We start from the raw sequence: 19,678 nt of genomic DNA, 5'->3' as shown, positions 1-19,678 counted from the left end.
TGATTGCTGGCCGTGGTTCGGTGCGGCCTCCAGCCTCCTCTGCAACTCCCTTTCTGTGTTTTATGGTTTCTTGATCGGGGCCCACCCTGCTCTCCCCTCTTGCGCCCTATCTGGTGGAAGCTGGGGTCTGTCCCTTCTCTGCAGAAGGTGGCGGGGAGAGGGACCTAAGCCGGGTGGGGAGCTCACGGCAGGAGGCACTGTGACCCCACGAAGACCCTCCAGCAGCAGCAGGCGGCCAGGCCTCTCGGCCCAGCTGTGCTGCCGTCACTCTGGCATCATTACCAAGGCAGCCCGCTCCGACCCAGCTCACAGCAACCTGGCCCAGGCTGACTAGCAAAGCACATCCGTGCAAAAAGTAGCCTGTGATGCCCTCTTGTGTCCAAACAGAATGTAAGTGACGTTCTGCAAGCGGAAGTCTGTAGCCATGAAAACCTGGGACCTGGGTGGCCTGACTTTGCATAATTGCATCTTTCCTCAAAACAGATGTGGTCCTGGGTGGTGCCAGATGTTGAAGACAAAACTCATAGTAAGTCGGTAAAGGGAGAAAATGTGATGGATGTCCTTAACCCAATTCCTTTTAAAAAATTATTTATTTGAAAGGCAGAGCAACAGAGAGGGAGAGGGAAAGAGACAGAGAGATCTTCCATCTGCTGGTTCGCTCCCCAGATGGCTGCGCTCTGGGCCAGGGTGAAGCCAGAAGCCAGGAACACCATCCTGGTCTCCCATGTGAGTGGCAGGGGCCCAAGTATTTGGGTCACCTTCTGCTGCCTTCCCAGGTGCATTAGAAGGAAGCTGGATTGGAAGCTGAGCAGCTGGGACTCAAACCAGCAGCTGAAAACGGGAAGCCCACGTCACAAGCAGTGGCTCAACCCACTGTGCCACACCACCCCCTCAATCCAATTCTGTCACACTGTATGTGGACCATCTCCAAAATTTTAGGACACATGAGGTTTTTTTTTTTTTTTTTTTTTTTGCCCTTGGGAAAAATGATATTATTTGCTTCACTCTAGAACAGCAGTGGCTGATTTAAAAAGCATGCTAAAATAAAAATACACACGGCTTTCAACGGTGCACAATGAAACAAAGCATAATAAATATTAATACCCAGGTTTAAGAAAATAAATCCAACACATTTCATGGAAATGTTGCTTTTAATCACCGGTGCTTAGAGCGAGTCTATTTTACTAAGTTTAAAAGACGTTACTTTTCCGAAACAGAAGCTGTTTGCTGGATTTCAGTTCATTCTGCAGTTGCCAAACACAATGGCTCAGAGGCGGGTTCTTTCCTTGGGCCATTTAAGGATTCAATGGCTTGGTTCCTGCCACACCTCCTTCAGAGGAATCACTGACATAGGTAACGACACTAAACAGTGTCTTCCTCTGTAGAACTACGATGCTTTTTAAGTGCCGTGTTCCTGTCCTGATGAGCTGATCTAGGTAGCAGTACTGGGATAGGAGCAGCAGTGTTACCCAGGGGGCGTGGCTGAGGAGGGGCCTGGGCCCCTGGCAGCAGTGTTACCCAGGGGGCGTGGCTGCGGAGGGGCCTGGGCCCCTGGCAGCAGTGTTACCCAGGGGGCGTGACCGCAGAGGGGGCTTGGGCCCCTGCTGAAGCTGGTTCCTGCCCCGGTGAGCGCCACTGATCAAAGGACACCGGGAACACACGGGCAGCCTCTCCTCTCTCTTCCACAACCCCTTTGTGGAGCATCACAATAGCACCATGTATGGGCACCTGTGTTTCCAGTGGAGGAGTCTGATTACATGGCGTCCACTTAGGTTGGGGAAATCAAATGAAGGAAAGGGTGCATGAACTTTTGTTGTTGTTGTTGTTCCAAGTGTCGCTTAGCAAGGAAAAGCTTTCTTACAGTTCTGTGTAGGATGTGGTTTCGCCCTGTAGGGGATCAGCAATGCCCGGGATCGGGAGGAGACCCTGCTGATGTTTCCTCGCGGTCTGCTCTGGCGAGACTGTCGCCAAGGAACGCTGTTACGGGAGCGCAGGCGGTCCAGGAGGCTGTGGTGGAGGAGACACCACTGTCCCCAGCACAGCGGCTTCCAGCGTAAAGGACACGGCCCGGGCCCTCCGACGCCAGGGCACACTCTAAACCCGGCACCTGCTCCCCTTCCTGCAGCACCACTGGGAAAACCACTGGAACTGGCCAAACACTTCTTTTATTAGAATCAGCTCTTTTTCTCTGTGAAAATGCCTTCGATGTGCGAAAAACTTCCAGCAGCCACATCCCCCATGAAATTCAGTCGCGGGCCAACTCCTCTGGAAATAAGCAAGCAAGCAAACCAGTGCATGATGGAAAGCCGGCTAATACTCGGAGGAAACTGTCCAGGTAGACCAGAAGCCCTTCTGGTATGTAAGAGCCAGCCCCAGAATCAGCACAGGGGCTTAAACTCGCCGTCCTCTGCTTCACCTAGAAAGAGGAAGAGAGAGGAGCAAGTATTATTTCACTAAAGTGGGTTGACAAATCCTAAAAGCTAGATCATTCTAGGGAACGCTGGGGAAAGTTTCTGGTCTGAAAGGTTAAGATGTTGAGCTGACGGTGGCCACTCTGGGGCACAGACTTTGTTAAAATGCAGATTCCTGGGCTCTGGTTCCCACAGGTGCAGGGCGGGGTCTAGGAGGCTGCACTAGCAAGCGGGCGCTCCCACCTGGTAGGATTCTGACACAGGTACGAAACGCTTCCCTGCACTAAGCAGGCCCACGGCTGCGGCTGCTGCTGTTATCTTAGGAGGAACACTGGAAGATTTAAAAGACTGAGGTGGTGGAGAGCAGCCAGGGGCCTGCAAACGAGCAGGGACCTGCCAGAGCCTAACTCTGCTGAGCCCAGCCCACCTCCCTGTGTGGAACTCCACCTGCAGGTAACAGACACCGGACAAGTGTGCAGTCCTCACCTGTGTTACCCTCGTCTTTGCCTGGGAATATCTGGATGCGACAGAGGAGACCAAGTGAGGCCCAGCGCAAGCATCTATGCTGCTCGGCTTCACTGAGACAGGAGGAGGGAAGCCTCACACCCGAGTCCTGCGTTCTCCGCCATGTCAGCAGACACCCTTGTCCACATCCTCAGGCCTTCCACTTGACCTGCAAACGTGCTCCTGGATCCCAGGGTCCAGTCAGGCCGCACGGTAGCCCCAGCAAGCGCACTTGTGCTGACGTTCCCAGGCTCCCCTGAGGGGAACCGAGTTCAGATGCAGGGGGCTTGTGCAATCTGGAGAAAGGGTATCTCCAGAAGCTGACCTGGGCCGGCCAATCTAGGGGAGGTCCAGGGTGGCGTGTGAGCCCCCTGTGAGTGGCTCCCCCCAAAGTGGGCAACCCCCAGCCTCTCTCAATTCAACAGTTCTGGTGGCAAACAGGGAGAGTGGCCTGGGGGAGTTCCGCTCATAGACTCTGAGTGGACAATGTGTCCATCAGAGGCACCTGGCCAGACAGCGGCTGAGGGCACTGCTCATTCCTGGACCCCGGAGGGCACACTCTGCTCCTCTCGGGACAAGGAGAAAAAGTTCCATTATCAAGTGGGAGCCTCAAAGTAAGTACTTTACTCTCTCTTTCAGGGTGGGGACTTAGGAGAAAACAGAGTTTTGTTATTCAGATGGTGCTGCCCTAGGGCACATACAAAGCTAACTGCTGTATCCCAGGAAAGTGAACTTTAACCTCAAAGCCCAACCCTGCTATTCTCATGCTGGATAGCCCAATGCCCTGTCATCCTGCTGTAACTGGTCATCCTGCTGTAACTGTCACCTCTCGGTCCCTGCAGGGCAGCATGGCGGCAGAGGAGTGCCCGTGTCTCTCGCCCGGAACGTGTGGCAACCAAACAGACACCAGGCCTGCCGGAGTCTTGGTCAGAGACAACCAGCCTGACAAACAGCCAGTGCTTCCTGGACACCTGCTCTGGGCCACGTGCTATCCTGGTCCCCCAGCTCTACTGTCAAGGAACGGATGAGCATGATAGGGAGGGAGAGGTTCGCCACGGCACCCTCCCACCATAGGATAAAACCGGGATACACAAATGCTAAAAATTCCAGCACACACATCTGCCTGGGGCTCCTCACCCTGATCTCCCCCCACCTCAAACCGCAGGCGGGCACTGCAAGGAGAAGTACATTGTAAATCACAGCAGATTTGGGGTCTGGCCTGCCAGCGGGCAGGTAACCGGAAGGGCAGGAGTAGAAGGGAGACAAGGGGCTAGCGCTGTGGCGTAGTGGGTAAAGCCGCCACCTATAGTGCCAGCATCCCACATGGGTGCCGATTCGAGCCCCAGCTGCTCCACTTCCGATCCTGCTCTCTGCTCTGGCCTGGGAAAGCAGGAGATGGCCCCAGTCCTTGGGCCCCTGCACTCGCGTGGGAGACCTGGAAGAAGCTCCTGGCTCCTGGCTTTGGATTGGCTCAGCTCAGGCCATTGCGGCCATTTGGGGAATGAACCAGAAGGTGGAAGACCTCTCTCTCTCTGCCTCTCTGTAATTCTGCCTTTCAAATAAAACAAATAAATCTTTAAAAAAAAAAAAAAAAAAAAAAAAGGACAAGGTTACAACCTGCGCCCCGGCCTGCAGTCCGGGTTTAGGGGCGCAGTGACCCTGCATGGGACTCTTTCTCACTTCCATTAAGTCCTAACTGAAGTATCATTTCCTTTGAAATCACAGTGGTGGCCTCGTGTGTATCTGGGACCATCTCTAAGGGCAATACAGAAGTCACAGATGATGTCATCTCACGTTATGGGTGTGACACAACACGGTCTTCAGTCCTCACTACTTTGAAAGCCAAGTTACAGGGGCCAGCGTGGTGGTGCAGCAGGTTAAGCCACTGCTTGTAACACCAACATCCCATATCAGGGAGCTGGTTCAAGTCCCGGCTGCTCCACTTCTGATCCAGCTCCCTGCTAATATGCCTGGGAAAGCAGCAGAGGATGGCCCACATGTTTGGGCCCCTGCACCCATGTGGGAGACCCAGATAGAGTTCCATGCTCCTGGCCTTGACCTGGTCCAGCCCCTGGTCATCGTGATCATTTGGGGAGTGAACCAACAGTTGGAAAATCTCTTTTTGTCTCTCTCTCCATCTCTGTTACTCTGCCGCTCAATTAAATAATTTTTTAAAAAACTTACAGACTATTTGATCTCATATAATGTTATAAAGGCAAGATATTACTACAGCAAACATTTAAAAATGTTTTTATAAATGTGTTTCCTTTATATTCCTAGGTATTTCATGCATTTAAAAATACTCTGAGGAGGGGTCATAGGCTTCACCAGTCTACCAAAAGGGCCCACGGCACGGAAATGGCTCCCCCCGGAAGGCTGCAGCCCACTGACAAGGGCTGTACTTCTAGAGGTGAACTATGTGTGAATACTTACTGAAAGGTGACATTGTAATATTCCTCAGGTGTCACGATTTTAGGCCCACCAAAGTAGTCCAGGACCCAAATATTGGTTATGTTCAACTTGGCAAAGAACCAGTTATGGCTGGAAGGCCAGGTCTCCATCTCCGGGTGCCGCGTGAATAGTGAGAGCTTTGCAAAGTCCATTTCTGTTTCATTCACCTAAAGGACATCAGTGAGACAAACAGGCTTACAGCAGTGGCAACTTGCTGGTTTTTTAATAAAGAAAGAAAAAAATGTTTCTTGAAAAAAAAAAAAAGAATATGTGTTTCTAGCATTCTACAAATCCCCAGAGTTCGGCTAGTTGCAAACCCTGGTCTTAAAGAACCGAGAGCAAATGAAGGAAGCTCGAGGAGTGCCGAGAACAAGGAAGACGGCAGGTGCTGGCGACAGCAGGTGCGGCGAGGTGGGAAACCATCGCTATGACCAACCTGCATCACCAGTCATTCTGAGCTCCCAGAACAACTGGCACAAGGCGCTTTCACAGAAGGGTACTGGTGCCTGCGGCACGTGCCACTGGGATACTCACTCCATGACGCGCACATGTTAATAAGCATGTCTGTAAGTGCGTGCAAACAAATGGTCACAATCTTTGGAAGGGGCACCATGGCTCCTCTCCCTGTCCACACGGAATATCCAGACGGCAAATGCAACTTCTCCGAGGAGCTCACCGTCATCGAGGAGGAGGCCAGAAGCAAATCTGCTGGTTCCACAGTGGGGTCCTGCTCCACGGCCCTGCCTGCAACTCCATTCAACCTCTTCCAGGCCACACTCATCCCAAACTGGCGAAGCTTACTTCTAGACTTTTAGGAGCCAACACTTCTCTCGTTGGCCTACTTGGTGCACCTTCTGCTCTTAGCCATTGTTAGGATACGGAAACAAGAAGCTCAGACAAGGGGCTGGCACCGTGGCTCACTTGGTTAATCCTCTGCCTGTGGCGCCGGCATCCCATATGGGCACCGGGTTCTAGTCCTGGTTGCTCCTCTTCCAGTCCAGCTCTCTGCTGTGGCCCGGGAAGGCAGTAGAGGGTGGTCCAGATGCTGGGGCCCTGAAACCGCATGGGAGACCAGGAAGAAGCACCTGGCTCCTGGCTTCAGATCGGCGCAGCACGCCGGCCGCAGCAGCCATTTGGGGAGTGAACCAATGGAAGGAAGACCTTTCTCTGTCTCTCTCTCTCTCCCTCTCACTGTCTATAACTCTACCTGTCAAAAAAATAAATAAATAAATAAAAAGGAAGAAAGAAAAAGAAAAAGAAAAAAAAAAGAAGCTGAGACAAGGGAAGTGACAGAGAGTGTGAAACATGGTGAAGGGGTGGGCTTTGGTTGATGGGTGCTCCTTAGCAAAGAGAATTTTATTTAGGTGCTTTATAGTCATTATGTCTGTGGCTTCAGAAAATCGTTCATTAAAATATCTTTCGAACACTTATATAGAACCAACAGATTCAATGTTTAGTTTTAATAGAATCGCATCAATGAGAGTACTTCAGAAAGTTCATAGGAAATGGAACTAGGGGGCCAGCACTGTGGCGTAGCTGGTAAAGCCTCCACCTGGAGTGCCAGCATCCCATATGGGTGCCGGTTTGAGTCTTGGCTGCTCCACTTCCGATCCAGCTCTCTGCTGTGGCCTGGGAAAGCAGTAGAAGATGGCCCAAGTCCTTGGGCCCCTGCAGCTGTGTAGGAGACCCGGAAGAAGCTCCTGGCTCCTGGCTTCGGATCCGCCCAGATCCTGAGGTTGCTGCCATTCGGGAGGTGAACCAGCAGGTGGAAGACCTCTCTCTCTCTCTCTCTCTCTAACAATCTGCCTTTCAAATAAATAAATCTTAAAGAAAAAGAAAATGGATCTAAATAACCATATTTTGGTGAAAAATTTTGAAAACCATGCACTTTCCTAACATGCACTTTCCATGACCTTTCCGAAGTTCCCTCATGTTAGGACACACGCTAACCGCGTCTCAATCAAAATCAACCACGCTTTATTTCACAGGATCCCTTCTCTCGCTGGCAATGAATGAACAATGCTCTCCGAGAGCCCTGCCCCTCCCCAGAGGGCAGCTCCTTACCTTCATCACAGATCCGGACAGCATGATGTGGACACAAAGGGGACTTTGGGGATCAAACCCCTTTTTCTTGCAGAAATTCGTCTGTGCCAAAGACAGGAGCAGCGTGGCGTGGGGATTCTCCTGTGGAGAGAAAGTGAAGTCCCGCTCGGGTGAAATATGGTTTCTGGACAGGCAATAAATTTCACGAGTTACACACATTAAGTCCCTAGAGCTGGGCCATTCTTCCACGCGGCAGTGAATTGTAAAAGACTACTTTCTACTCAGGGGAAAAATACTTCCTGGACAGGGACTGAGCCTGACATCCCCTTGCAAAAAGGAAGTGTTCATATTTAAAATGAACTAACTCAGGAGAATTATTGTCACATAGGTTTTTTCCCTTAAACTCTGAATCTGTTCCATATTCATCAGGGCAATTATAATTATAGCACCCAAAGGTAAGAGTGGTCTCTAGTCTTCGTTGAAAGAGCTAAAGGGTTAAACTCTTAACATGAAACCAGTGCATGAAAATAACGACCAGGGCCAATGCTGTGGTGTAGTGGGTAAAGCCACTGCCTGCAGTGCCAGCATCCCATTTGGGTGCCATTTGAGTCCTGGCTGCTCCACTTCCAATCCAGCTCCCTGCTATGGCCTAGGAAAGCAGTGAGAGATGATCCAAGTCCTTGGGCCCCTGCACCTGCATGGGAGACCCAGAAGAAGCTCCTGGCTCCTGGCTTCGGATTGGCACAGCTCTGGCCATTGTGGCAGTTTGGGGAATGAACCAGGGGATGGAAGACCTCTCTCTCTCTGCCTCTGCCTTTCAAATAAATAAATAAATCTTTAAAAAGAAGAAAAAAATGACCTCAAATATTCCGCCAACTAACTAGTTACACAACTTAAGCAAGAAAGTAGCTGAGTCATGCTGTGTGGTTATCTTATGTTAGCAGAAACTGCCATGTGACTTCCAAAACACTGGAGAAGTTGCTTATCCCTGCTGTGGCGACAAGAGAAGAACTTTTGCCTCAGATTAAAAAAAAGCAAACAAATTTCCTAATTCTTTCTTATTCGGAAATCAGCTTCATAAAAGGCACTGTTGACTGACCTGTGGCAGCAGCATTCACGTGGTGCATTGCAGACTCTTTAGCTCTTTCCACCCTAAGGGTCTTGGTCAAGAGTTGTGCTGTCTGTAGGGGTGAGTCGTCAAGAGAGCTCCTTGAACCCATGTAGCCAAGTATTTGCTTTCTAGAAGCTACTGGGCAAGGCCGTGGGAGCGAGGGAGGATGGAGGTAAGGCCTCTTCCCTCTGCGAGTCTACAATCTGGTCAAGAGGGAGACACAGGCTAAGGTTAGGCGATGGGAAACCGAGACGTGGGTGTCAGCATGGCTTGGAGGAAACACATCCTAAACCAAAGGTCAAAATCAAGACCGAAGTGGGAGGAGGTAGAGGGAAGGAGGACTGCAAGAACTCCAAAACTGGGAAAGCGCAAGACGCGACGAGAAAGTGGATTGGCTGGAAAAGAGGGGCTTTTGGAGGGGGGTTTTAGGGGGTGGGTGAGAGGGGCTCAAATCCAAGCTCGCGAGTCCAGGTGGGATTTTGCAGGCCAGGGCTTCCAAGGCCACTTACATGATCCCCAGGCCATTCCCCAGCCAGGTTGTTGCATTTTTTAAAAAAATTATTTGTTTTTATTCATTTTAAACGGGAAGTGGGGGGAGAGAGAGAGAAACACTAGTGCTGCCATCTGTTCTGGTTCATTCTTGAAATACCCACAGCAGGTGGGGCTGGGCCAGACTGAAGTCAGAGGCTAGGAACAACATCCAGGTCTCCCCTGTGGCAGCCAGGGGCCCGGCCTCCCGAGCCACACCCGCCGCTTCCCAAGGTCTGTGTCAGCAGGAAGCTGGAATTGGCAGCAGAGCCGACTCACACCAGCTACTCCTCGGGGGACGCAGGTGTCCCGGGCTACCCCAGGTATCGATAGCACCCGGGGATCCTTATGCGTGGGCTGTGGTTGAGTTCTGGGCGGAGGGCGGTGCTCTGAGAGGCCTCTCACTATGGACATCAGGTGGGCACGGCCGTCAGGGAGGCAACTTGAAGAGTTCTCCTGGTACTCCTAGGCATGAGGTGACAGGGACTTAGCCCAAGGACGGGTGGTAGAAACAGAGGAAGGAATACAGATGGGAGCAAAGAAAGCAAAGAAAAAATCGGCAGGATTTCGGGAGGTGAGGGAACAGCAGCTCCGACTGCTGAGAAAGTCCCTCAACATCAGAGCGAGGATCAACAGTGCTACAACCTGTGGGCCTAAACCCCCAGGCCAGCGGAGCTGGGGGCAGACAGGTAACCTAAAGGCGAGTGGATTGTTTAATGCTCTGGAAAGCCTCGCACTGCAACACTCCACACCGCTAAGACAAGACTGTGAACTCCAGCACGCAGCCTTTCTGCACTTCCCCTAACACCTCCTCTGGGTCCACGTGGGCTCTGCACCTCTCCCAATAAGCCGCTTAAGAAGGGACTCTGGGCCTGGCACTGTAGCCTAGTAGGTTAAGTCTCTGCCTGCAGCACCGGCATCCCAAATGGTCACTGGTTTGAGTCCTGGCTGCTCCACTTCCCACCCAGCTCCCTGCTAATGCTCTTGGGAAAGCGGTGGAAGATAATACAAGTGTTTTAGCCCCTGCTCCTTCGTGGGAGACCTGGAAGAAGCTCTGTTGTGGCTATCTGGGGAGTGAAACAGTGGATGGAAGAGTGCTCTCTCTCTCTCTCTCTCTCTCTCTGTATCTCCCTCTCTCTGTCTATAACTCTGCCTCTCAAATAGATAAATCTTTAAAAAAAAAAAAAAAAAAGAGGCGGGGGGGATGGGGGGTGGTGTGGTAGGATGCCTACTGCCCAAACAGAATAAAGCCTGGCTTCAAAGCCCCTGCCCTCAGTCCGGGCAGGTTCAACCCCCACTCTCTTTACCACCACTCCCATTCAGTTTTCTCTAACTGGCTGTCTCCTCGCCCTCTTGGAACCCTAAAAGTCCTAAAAGCTAACATTTAGGTGCTGAACCCCGTGGGGAACCTCCGCCTGTCCCCTGCTCCTCTGACACATCGGTCAGTCCTGGAAGGACGGTGAATTCCTGAGTCCCGGCACTTCATGCTCCGTCTGCCGTCTGATAATCCTAGCGCTGGTCGGGGTCCCTCTGTGGCCCCTGTGGCCTGAGCGTCTCTAACCCTGGGGAAGCTTGGGGTTCAGAGACTGTCTCACCACTGTAAGGTGGAGAAAGAGGTTTCGAGGATGCTCATGGCTCTTCCTCCTCCCTCCGTGTCTGACCCGCTGGAACGTACCCCCCTCACTTTCTACATGCTCCTACGCAGTAGTCAGTGGTCCAGAAAGGGGACCTTTGACCCCCCCCACCCCGAGACTCAACTTCATCAACAGCGCTGGAAAGGGCTCTGGGGTTCCCTGCGTCCAGGTATTTCTCTTTCTCCACAATCGCTCTTCACGCGTCACCTACCAGACTCTCCTCCGTAGGAAACATCAGAAGCCCACCCTCTCCCTCCCCTTCCCCTCCCCCTCCCCTGCACCCAGCTAAAAATCTGCCTCACGCTCCAAAACTACTTCTCAGTCCTTCCTTCTGCCGGTCTCCTTCCTCTCCCTCAGCACGCGGCCCTGCTCTCAGCCGCTGCCTTCCAAGACACCACCCCTTCTTCCCCCTCGCCCTCTGTCTCTCACCCCTACAACCCATTTGCATTCTCAGTGGCCCCAGCTGCTTGCTCCCCCGCACCCAGCCCTGTAACCAGTCTCTGAACGTTCACCCTCCACCCTGATGTTGTAGGCACCAGGGTTCATCACCAGTAATGGGAGAGTCCCTTCCCGCTGCCCTCTGTCTGGACAGGCTGAACCTCCATTCTCTGTACCTCCCCCACCCCGTCCCCCTAAAATAAAGTCTGCTCTGCTTTAACTGGCTGCCCCCCCTGCCTCCTTGGAGCCCCAGAAATCCTAAAGCCTAACAAAGGGGAGCTGGTTTCAGGAGCAGGAGGGAGCGGCAGGGCTGACTGATGCCCAAGATGGTGGCACACCAAGGAAGTAAAAGTGACACACGAGCAGAAACACAGAACTTCAAAGAGGTCAGAAGGGGACACAAATTTGGAAGTGAATCTTAGTAAGTGGAAGTGCAGCCCAAGAGTGTACATGATCTTCTGAGGAAGCACACCAAAACGGGGTTGCGGCAGGCACCCTATATGGGCACCAGTTTGTGTCCTGGCTGCTCCACTTCCGATCCAGCTCTCTGCAATGGCCTGGGAAGGCAGTAGAAGATGGCCCAAGTGCTTGGGCCCCTGCATCCATGTGGGAGACCCAGAAGAAGCTCCTGGCTCCTAGTTTTGGCCTGGCCGAGGTCTGGCCGTTGCAACCATTTGGGGAGTGAACTGGTGGATAAAAGACCTCTCTCTCTCTCTCTCTTTCCCCCCCTACCCCCACCTCTCTGTAACTCTGCCTTTCAAATCAATAAATAAATCTTTAAACAAACAAGAAAAAAATGCCACCAAGACAAAACCCAGTGAAGCATCCTGGCTGCCAATCCACTCAGGGCTCTCCAGTGATCGCTGAGTGCCAAAGCACAGGCGTTTACCCAGGAGAAGTGGGCCACACCCAGGCCTCCTCATTCCTTCCAAATTATTCTACACCCTCAAGCACAAGACAGGAAGTGCACCCTGGATGTCCACAGTGGGGAGGGAGGGAGTTGACAGAATCAGAGTCAGAGAAATTCTAACGTGGCCTCGCCTTTCAGGGCTAGTGTGGAAACCAGAACTCCCAAGTGGGTTGCTCACCAATGTCTCTTTCTCAAGGTGGCAGAGACCTGGGCTGGAGCCCTACCTGACAGCCATCAGCGGCTGCTGTCAGAAGAGCCCCTGCTCCTGAATCTTTTTCTTGGAAAAGACAGCAATAGTTTACTCCAAAAAAAAGTATACCTCTGAGAATACGGGGGTGCGCACTGCACATGACAGTGAGGACTCAGGCGCACCCTGGGCTGTCAGGGCTGAGAGTCTATTCAGGGTGAGGGGCAGAGGAGGGTTACCATGGAAACCACCGGGAGGCTGGATTTTTTTGTGATGGGGAACTGAGAGTTGTGTCTCAATCTCATTTGAGCCATTTGTTGTTTTGTCCTTTCCTGTTTTGTCCCTTGTGACATCGATCCTTTGGGAAGCTTTTTGTTTAAACAGGTGTTCCCCAAGATTTAATCTAAGTTAGGAATTTCTTAAGGAATTTTATCTCCAGTAAGCAATCTTTGTGGCAATCCTTGGGAGATGTCACTAGACAAATGGGGCCTGTATGCGATTTGAAAGGCAGAGTTACAGAGAGAGAGGGAGGGAGACACAGAGTTATCATCCATCTACTGGTTCACTCCCCAGATGGCTGCAACAGCCATGGCTGGGCCAGGTCAAAGCCAGGAGTTTCACCCAGGTAACCCACACGGGTGACACGAGCCCAAACACTTGGACCATCTTCGGCTGCTTTTTCCAGGCTGTTAGCAAGGAGGTGGATGTGAAGTGGAGCAGCCAGAATGCAAACTGGTGCCCCCATGGGATGCCGGCCCTGCAGGTGGAGGCTCTACCCACTATGGCACGATTCATAAACAGACAGGCAAACAGGTGATGTTTAACTTTCCTATCTCTTGGGGACATACGTTTCTCAGGATGTAACCTAACTGTGTTGTTTTTCCTTTTCTTTGTTGGGCCATGATCTTAAGTAAGCAACATCTCCAACAGGAAGAGAAATAAGCAGATTTTTAACTTTATAACTCTGAAATGTTCTTCTTTCTTTTTGCCTCCCCCATTAACCTTTAGCCATCTCCTGCCTCAAAATCCCCGAGAGACACAATCCCCGAAAATTGCCTTGGAGTGCAGAGGGGCTGGAAGTCTTCAGGCTGGCTGAGGCCTCGAGCAGGCCTTGCCTAGGCAGAGCTGCCTGCATGTGCGTTTTCATTCCCTCACTCCTGAGAGGGGGTGGTGACCGAAGCTGCCTAGTTATCTCACAAATCTATCTTATCTGTCTGTCTGTCTACCTACCCAGAAAGGTCGAGACAGAGAGGACTGCCATCTGCTGATTCACTGTGCGGGCACCTGCGAAAGCCAGGGCTGGGCCAGCCTGGAGCCAGGAGGATGGAACTCAATCCGGACGTCCCATGTGGGTGACAGGGACTCAAGTGCCACCTGCTGCCCCCGAGGGTGTGCATTAGCAGGAAGCTGGAGCTGAGACTCAGCCCCAGGCCCTCTGACAGGTGATGCCAGCACCCCCAAACAGTATCTTAACTACTGCGCCAAACTCCATTCATATCTCCCAAAGGTATTTACTTATTTATTTGATTATGTATGGCTATGGTGTTTCCATCTCTCTCTCTCTCTCTCCTCCATTAGAATTATTATCAGGAAGTTATTTTGAGGGCGAGTTTAGAATCAAATGGGCCTTTAACAAAAGGCCTTGGCACAGCAGTCGCATTTTCCCACGTCTTCCAGGACACTGACCTGCAGCCAAAGTTGAGCAGCAGTGAAGTAGAGTTAGCTGTGTTGGGTAAATCCCTAAGGGAGTGGAGAGAGCTGAGAATAGGAAAATGGCAGGCAGGGGCATCTGGGCTTTGGCTAAAGGGAACAGCCACTCCTGCTTTCGCTCCCAGAATGTAGGCCCTCAAGGTCAAGGTCAAGCCACCTTCCAGTTTTTCAAGAAGAGGTAGAAATTCAGACTTAAGTAAAATCTGAATTTTCAATGTTGTAAACTAATTCTAACTTAACAAAAGCAAAACAGAATTCTGTGTGGGCCAAAGAACACCAGTGTGTGGGGACGTAGGTTGCCCCTGGCCCACCAGACTGTGAGCTGGCTTTGGGTGGGTGACAACCCCAACAAGCCTCATGTTCTTCATCTGCAGAATGGGACCATGAACGGAGAGTGGAACTTGAGGACGGCCTGGTCTTTGTCAAAAGGACCGTCTTATCAAATCAGGCCCCATTCCTAGGCTCTGTGTGACTCTAGTCTCAGAGATGTGCGTCCGAGGCCCTGCCCTTGGGACAGCAGAGGTCCACCAGAGTTGCAGGCTTGGGCCCTGGGCCCTGGCCCAGAAAGTGGGGAGCAGATGTGCTTTCCATCAGTCTGCTGGGGCCTGGAGCTGTGGCATAGCCAGTAAAGCCGCTGCCTGCAGCGCCGGCATCCCACATGGTTGCTGGTTCAACTCCCAGCTGCTCCACTTCCAACAGCTCCCCTGTCAATGCTTCCGGGAAAGCAGCAGAAGATGGTCCAAGCCCTTGGATCCTTGAACCCATGTGGGAGACCTGGAAGAAGCTCCTGGCTCCTGGCTTCAGATTGGCCCAGCTCCAGCCATTGTGGCCATTTGAGGAGTGAACCAGCGGATGGAAGACCTCTCTGTCTCTGCCTCTGAAACAAATAAAATCTTTCAATAATAATAATAAATCAGTCTGCTTCCCACGGTGTTGTCTGTGAGCTTTTTGCTGCTGAAGGGAAAATTCTTAATTCAGAAAGAGAGGTGGGAACAAGAAACCCAAAGTCACCTCTGCAAAGTGCTTAACTATCCACCAGGTCTGCGCCCTGAAAACCCTGTAGCAAAATATGGGCCCAGGAAATGCAGACACAGCGAGACGAGACGTCCTGGGGTGCTGGGAAGTAATTCTCCCAGGTGCGTCTCCCAGCGCGGGGGCGTGAGTCAAGTTCCCGGCCCTGGCTTCCCCAACACCTGGGACGCTGCAATGCCGACCTGGCTGGCGACGACACCCGAGGCGGTTGTTTGCGCCGGGTTCAGTCCTATCTGGAGGAGCCACGCGCTCCCGCGCGGGCAGCCGCTCCCCCAGCGCCCCGACGCCGCCGCGGCCCGGGGGCTCACCTGCAGGTTGCCCACGGTGAGCTGCAGCGGGCTCAGGTAGAAGTAGGGCACGCCGGTGCTCCCTCCGGGGACCCCGTCGCTGAGCGAGAGCACGTCGGCGAAGGCCTGGCCACGCACCGCCTCCAGCGTGGAGATGGTGCCCAGCGCGCCCCAGTCGCAGAGGTGCGTCACGAAGCGGGCCACGCGCGCCGCGTCCTCGCGGGGCGGCAGCGGCGGCAGCAGCTTGGCCAGATCCCAGTCCCCGTGGTCCCGGCCGCCGCGGCCCCGCGCCGGCGACACCAGCAGCGCCCACAGCGCCAGCGCCAGCAGGGCGGCGAGCAGCGCGCGCGCAGACCCGAGAGCGCGGCCGGCCATGGCTGTGCCTACGGCGAGAATCCCGGCCGGGCCTGGGCCGCGGGTGGACAAGGGGCGCTCTGGCCCCGCCCCCAGGACAGGCCCCGCCCCCTGAAGGGCCAATGAGCGCGGAGCAGGAAGAGGGGGGCGGGGTCTGTCGTCCCCTCCGCCACCTGCTGCAGAAGCGATTTGTTTATCCGCCTTCTACGCGCTCCGCTCCACCCTCATCAAGCACCGCGACTTAGTCCTATGTGGGATCTTTGTTTTGCTTGGGTTTACAGGCGGAAAAACGACGGCCGGGAGAAATTAAGCCCCTTGCGTAAGTCAGATTGCTAGGAGCAGGCCAACTTCTACGTGAGAACACACACGCCCGCGGCCCACACACTCCTGGTTTTATATCGGCAGACGCCCCGCCTTGCTGGTCACTTCACCCTCAGTCCCCAAGAGCAGCAGGGGTCCCAGAAGTAAAGGGAGAGACCGCGAAGTGCAAGACCCTGGAAGCCTCCGGGCCGGGAGACGCTCAGAGACTGTTAGTCTCCTCTCCGTGTCCCGCACTCAAATTCGAACGCACAGGCCTGGAACCTGTCGTGGGGCTTGAGTTCAGCGTGCCGCCCCACGAGAGCAGCATTTCCCTTCGTTCCTTCCCAGCGGCCTTTCCCACGCTTTCGGGGGGGGGGGGCGCTCCCTCTTTCTGCTCTCCCGGAGATTGGTTAATCAGCTCTTGCGACCTGGCCGGTGCATCTTCTGTCGCTGCAAGCTTCGGTCACGTCTTTTCAAGAGAGAGTCTTCGCCTTGGCCTCCCGGTCCCACTTTAATTGTTGCTATAAAGGTTGCACAGCGATGTGGGCCAAAGAGCGAGTCAGCTTGTAAATCCGGCTTTGACCGACACCTGGCCCAGCGAGGAGGCGTTGTTTGCCAATAAGGAATTTCACTCAGCTGCCCTGGGCCACTCACGTGAGCGGGTGTGGCCAACAGGTGTCTGAGCAGAGTCTCGTCCCTACTTCCGGTCTCAAACCCGGCCTCCTTTTATACTGAACCCGGCCACGGGTCGGAACTCCCGTAGGGAAACAAGACTCTCTACTACTTTAGTTCCCCCTGGTGGCCACAGGAGATTACAACCCATGGTTTGCATTCAGGTGGAAAGAACGTAAACAAATCCGCAAAGTTAGTTTGCTTTTTCACAACCAGATGGAAAACTGAGTGGGAGAAACTTAAAGGGTGGAAAACAGAGTTTGTCACTTTCAAAACAAGTATCTAAACCAAATCAGTTGATGGCCTGCCCATCTGTAATCTGCTAGGGAAGGGACACACGCAATTTCAAAGCTGGAATTCACTACTGCAGGCCAGCCACTATTAAATCATCTCCTTGTTAGGGTTGACTCATGAGGAGTTGGCTGAGAGGATGTCGGATGCCTCCTCTAGCTCTTTATTTTTTTTTATTAACACACAAAAGACAAGTGCTTTGTAAGTTCCAGAATGTGGACTTTTTTTTTTTTCAAGAGGATGAAAAAGATGTATTTCTTGCTGACGTACAAAACAATAGGCCCTATTATGGCTCCATGACAAAACAAGTGTCCAGAACTTGGTCTTGCACATCAGAGCAGGAGAACCAGGTCTACCAAGCCTCCAGTTCTGAACACCGCCCCTCAGTCTCTGCTTGGCACTGGCTGTTCTGTCTTTTGTGCGTGTTCTTCCTTCAGCCACTGCCTTCCGGATCTCCCATCAGAGGTGCCTCCTGGACCACTCCTGCTAAGAGGCTGCCCCTGTTTACCTCTTTCATGGCAATCATCACACCCTGTAATGACTGCACGTATTTGGTTAATGGCTTGCTAATTGCCCCCACTGCTAGAAGCTCCAGGAACAGGAATGTCGTCTGTCTTGTCCACCCCCACATCCCCAGTGCCCAGAGTGGGCACTCCACAAATACTCAGGGGTGGCCCCCGGCTTGATGAATGCTATCCGATGGAACATTCCGTGACGTAGAGCTGGAGGAAGTCAACTGCAGCGGGTAAGGGCGGTGAGTTGAGAGTCTCCAGTGTAACAATCAGATGCTTTAGCTTCCTCCCCCTTGGAGTGTTGGGGAAACACTTAGCCAGGAGTACCTACAGTCAGCATTCCAGATCCTGCTGCTTCTCCTGATTTCATGTTTCTTTTTGCATAGCCTGCATTTGTCCTCATCTCCAACAGGCTCCTGTGATATAGTTACCACCATGGAGCTGGTGCTGTGGCACAGCAGGTTAAAGCCCCAGCCTACAGCACCACCATACCACATGGGCTCAGGTTCAAGTCTCGGCTGCTCCACTTCCGATCTGGCTCCCTGCTAATGCGCCTGGGAAAGCAGCAGAAGATGGCCCAGCTGCAGCTATCAGGAAATAGAAATTCCATCCGGGTCTCCCACATGTATGGCAGGAACCAAAGTACTCGGGCCATCATCTGTTGCTTCGTAGGTGCCTTAGCAGGAAACTAGATTGGGGGTGGAGGCATGACTAGATCTCGGCACTCTGATACATAATGCAGGTGTCCCAGGAGACGGATTAACTTGCTGTGCCACAGTGCCTACCCCAGGCTTTAACCTTTATAAACTGAAAGCTTTCTGCCTTGTAGCACGCATGCTTCAAATAGCAGGTACCTAGAGGAGTGATGAAAGGGGGTCTTAGAGTTAGCAACCTATGGCCTTAGCTAGGATGGTCCTGAGCCTCAGCTTCCTTATCATTAAAAAGGGGGAAAATAACTGCACCTGCTTCAGTGGGTCTGGAAGAAGTGAGATAAGGCATGTAAAATACCCAGCACAGTGCCTCCAACATAGGAAACGCTCGGTAATTGTTAGCTCTGCATTAGTAACTGTTAGTTTCCATTCCACCATTTCTGTTCCCACCTCTTCCTCTGTGAGTCTGTAGATTATTGATTTTTGTAACAGAGAGTAATGGGGTACAGGGAACTAAACAGGGGTGTAATGGAGCATGGGTGACTTTACGATAAACCTTACTAGTCATAGACTTTAGGGGAAGCAGGCCTCATTGTGGTTCATGAACCTGGAATCTCTTAACATGTCTCTTTCAGACGCCAGCTAAATGCCCGAGCAGAACGTGCAGCTGTGTGCTAAACATGTCAAGATCAAGCCATCTGTTCCCTTTCAGCGTGTTCTCCAGCAGCTGCACTGGCACTTGAGATTTATAAAAAGCATCCTGTTCTTGGACCCACAACCAGTTTTGATGTTCGATTGAGCCCCTGGACAGGGGCTGATATGTTACTAGTCCTGTCCTCCCGAGCACACCCTTCTGAGCTCCTTAAAAACTCTGAACCTTAGGGCCTAGCTAGGGCTTGGTGTTGTGGCATAGCAGGTAAAGCTGGCATCCCATGTGGGTACCAGTGCGAGTCCTAGCTGCTCTGCTTCCTTCCCATCCAGCTCCCCGCCAAGGTACCTGGGAAAGCAGCTGAGGATGACCCAAGACCTTGGGCCCCTGCATCCATGTGGAAGATCCGGGAGAAGCTCCTGGCTCCTAGCTTCAGTCTGGCCCAGCCCTGGCTGTTGTGGCCATTTGGGGAGGAACCAGCAGATGAAATATCAGTCTCTGTATCTCCCTCTCTCTCTTTCTCTGTAATTCAACCTCCAAATGAATAAAATTAAAATCAGAAAAGGGGGGCTGGCTCTGTGGCATAGCAAGTAAAGCTGCCACCTGCAGTGCCAGCATCCCATAAAGGCGCTGGTTCAAGACCCGGTTGCTCCACTTCTGATCCAGCTCTCTTCTATGGCCTGGGAAAGCAGTAGAAGATGGCCTAAGTCCTTGGGCCCCTGCACCCATGTGGGAGACCCAGAAGAAGCTCCTGGCTCCTGGCTTTGGATTGGCTCAGTGGTCATTTGGGGAGTGAACCAGTGGACGGAAGACATCTCTCTGTCTGTCTGTCTCTTTCTCTCTCTGACTCTGCCTCTCTGTAACTTTGCATTTCAAATAAATAAATAAATCTTAAGAAAAAAATAACTTACAAAATTGGGATTTCGCAGGCAACCATTTGAGGAAATAGTTTTGCAGCTCCTCCTGCTTGGAGGGAGAAATGCAGGTGCGTGTTATTTTTGTAA

The 19,678-nt window shown here is 52.5% G+C and overlaps 1 protein-coding gene across 2 annotated transcripts; it reads right to left on the bottom strand.

Moving 5' to 3' along the window:
- Window positions 1-1,132: 1,132 nt before the first annotated feature.
- On the bottom strand, window positions 1,133-15,645 carry CREG1 (cellular repressor of E1A stimulated genes 1). Of its 2 annotated transcripts, XM_008264121.5 has the most exons (4): window positions 15,268-15,645; window positions 7,431-7,550; window positions 5,349-5,533; window positions 1,133-2,416 (listed from the first exon to the last, which is right to left on the bottom strand). In XM_008264121.5, the coding sequence occupies exons 1-4, from the start codon at window positions 15,619-15,621 to the stop codon at window positions 2,413-2,415; spliced, it is 663 nt and encodes a 220-aa protein (XP_008262343.1). In that variant the 5' UTR covers window positions 15,622-15,645; the 3' UTR covers window positions 1,133-2,412. The 2 variants fall into 2 exon arrangements, with proteins under 2 accessions (XP_008262343.1, XP_051713132.1); XM_051857172.3 differs by lacking the exon at window positions 1,133-2,416 and having other exon boundaries at window positions 5,345-5,533.
- Window positions 15,646-19,678: the final 4,033 nt, after the last annotated feature.

This window comes from Oryctolagus cuniculus, chromosome 7 (assembly GCF_051225735.1).
Source record: "Oryctolagus cuniculus isolate XC-2025 breed Fujian yellow rabbit chromosome 7, ASM5122573v1, whole genome shotgun sequence".
NCBI lineage: Eukaryota > Metazoa > Chordata > Mammalia > Lagomorpha > Leporidae > Oryctolagus > Oryctolagus cuniculus.
Note: the sequence above shows the minus strand (reverse complement) of the source record. Positions and strands in the feature narration are given on the sequence as shown.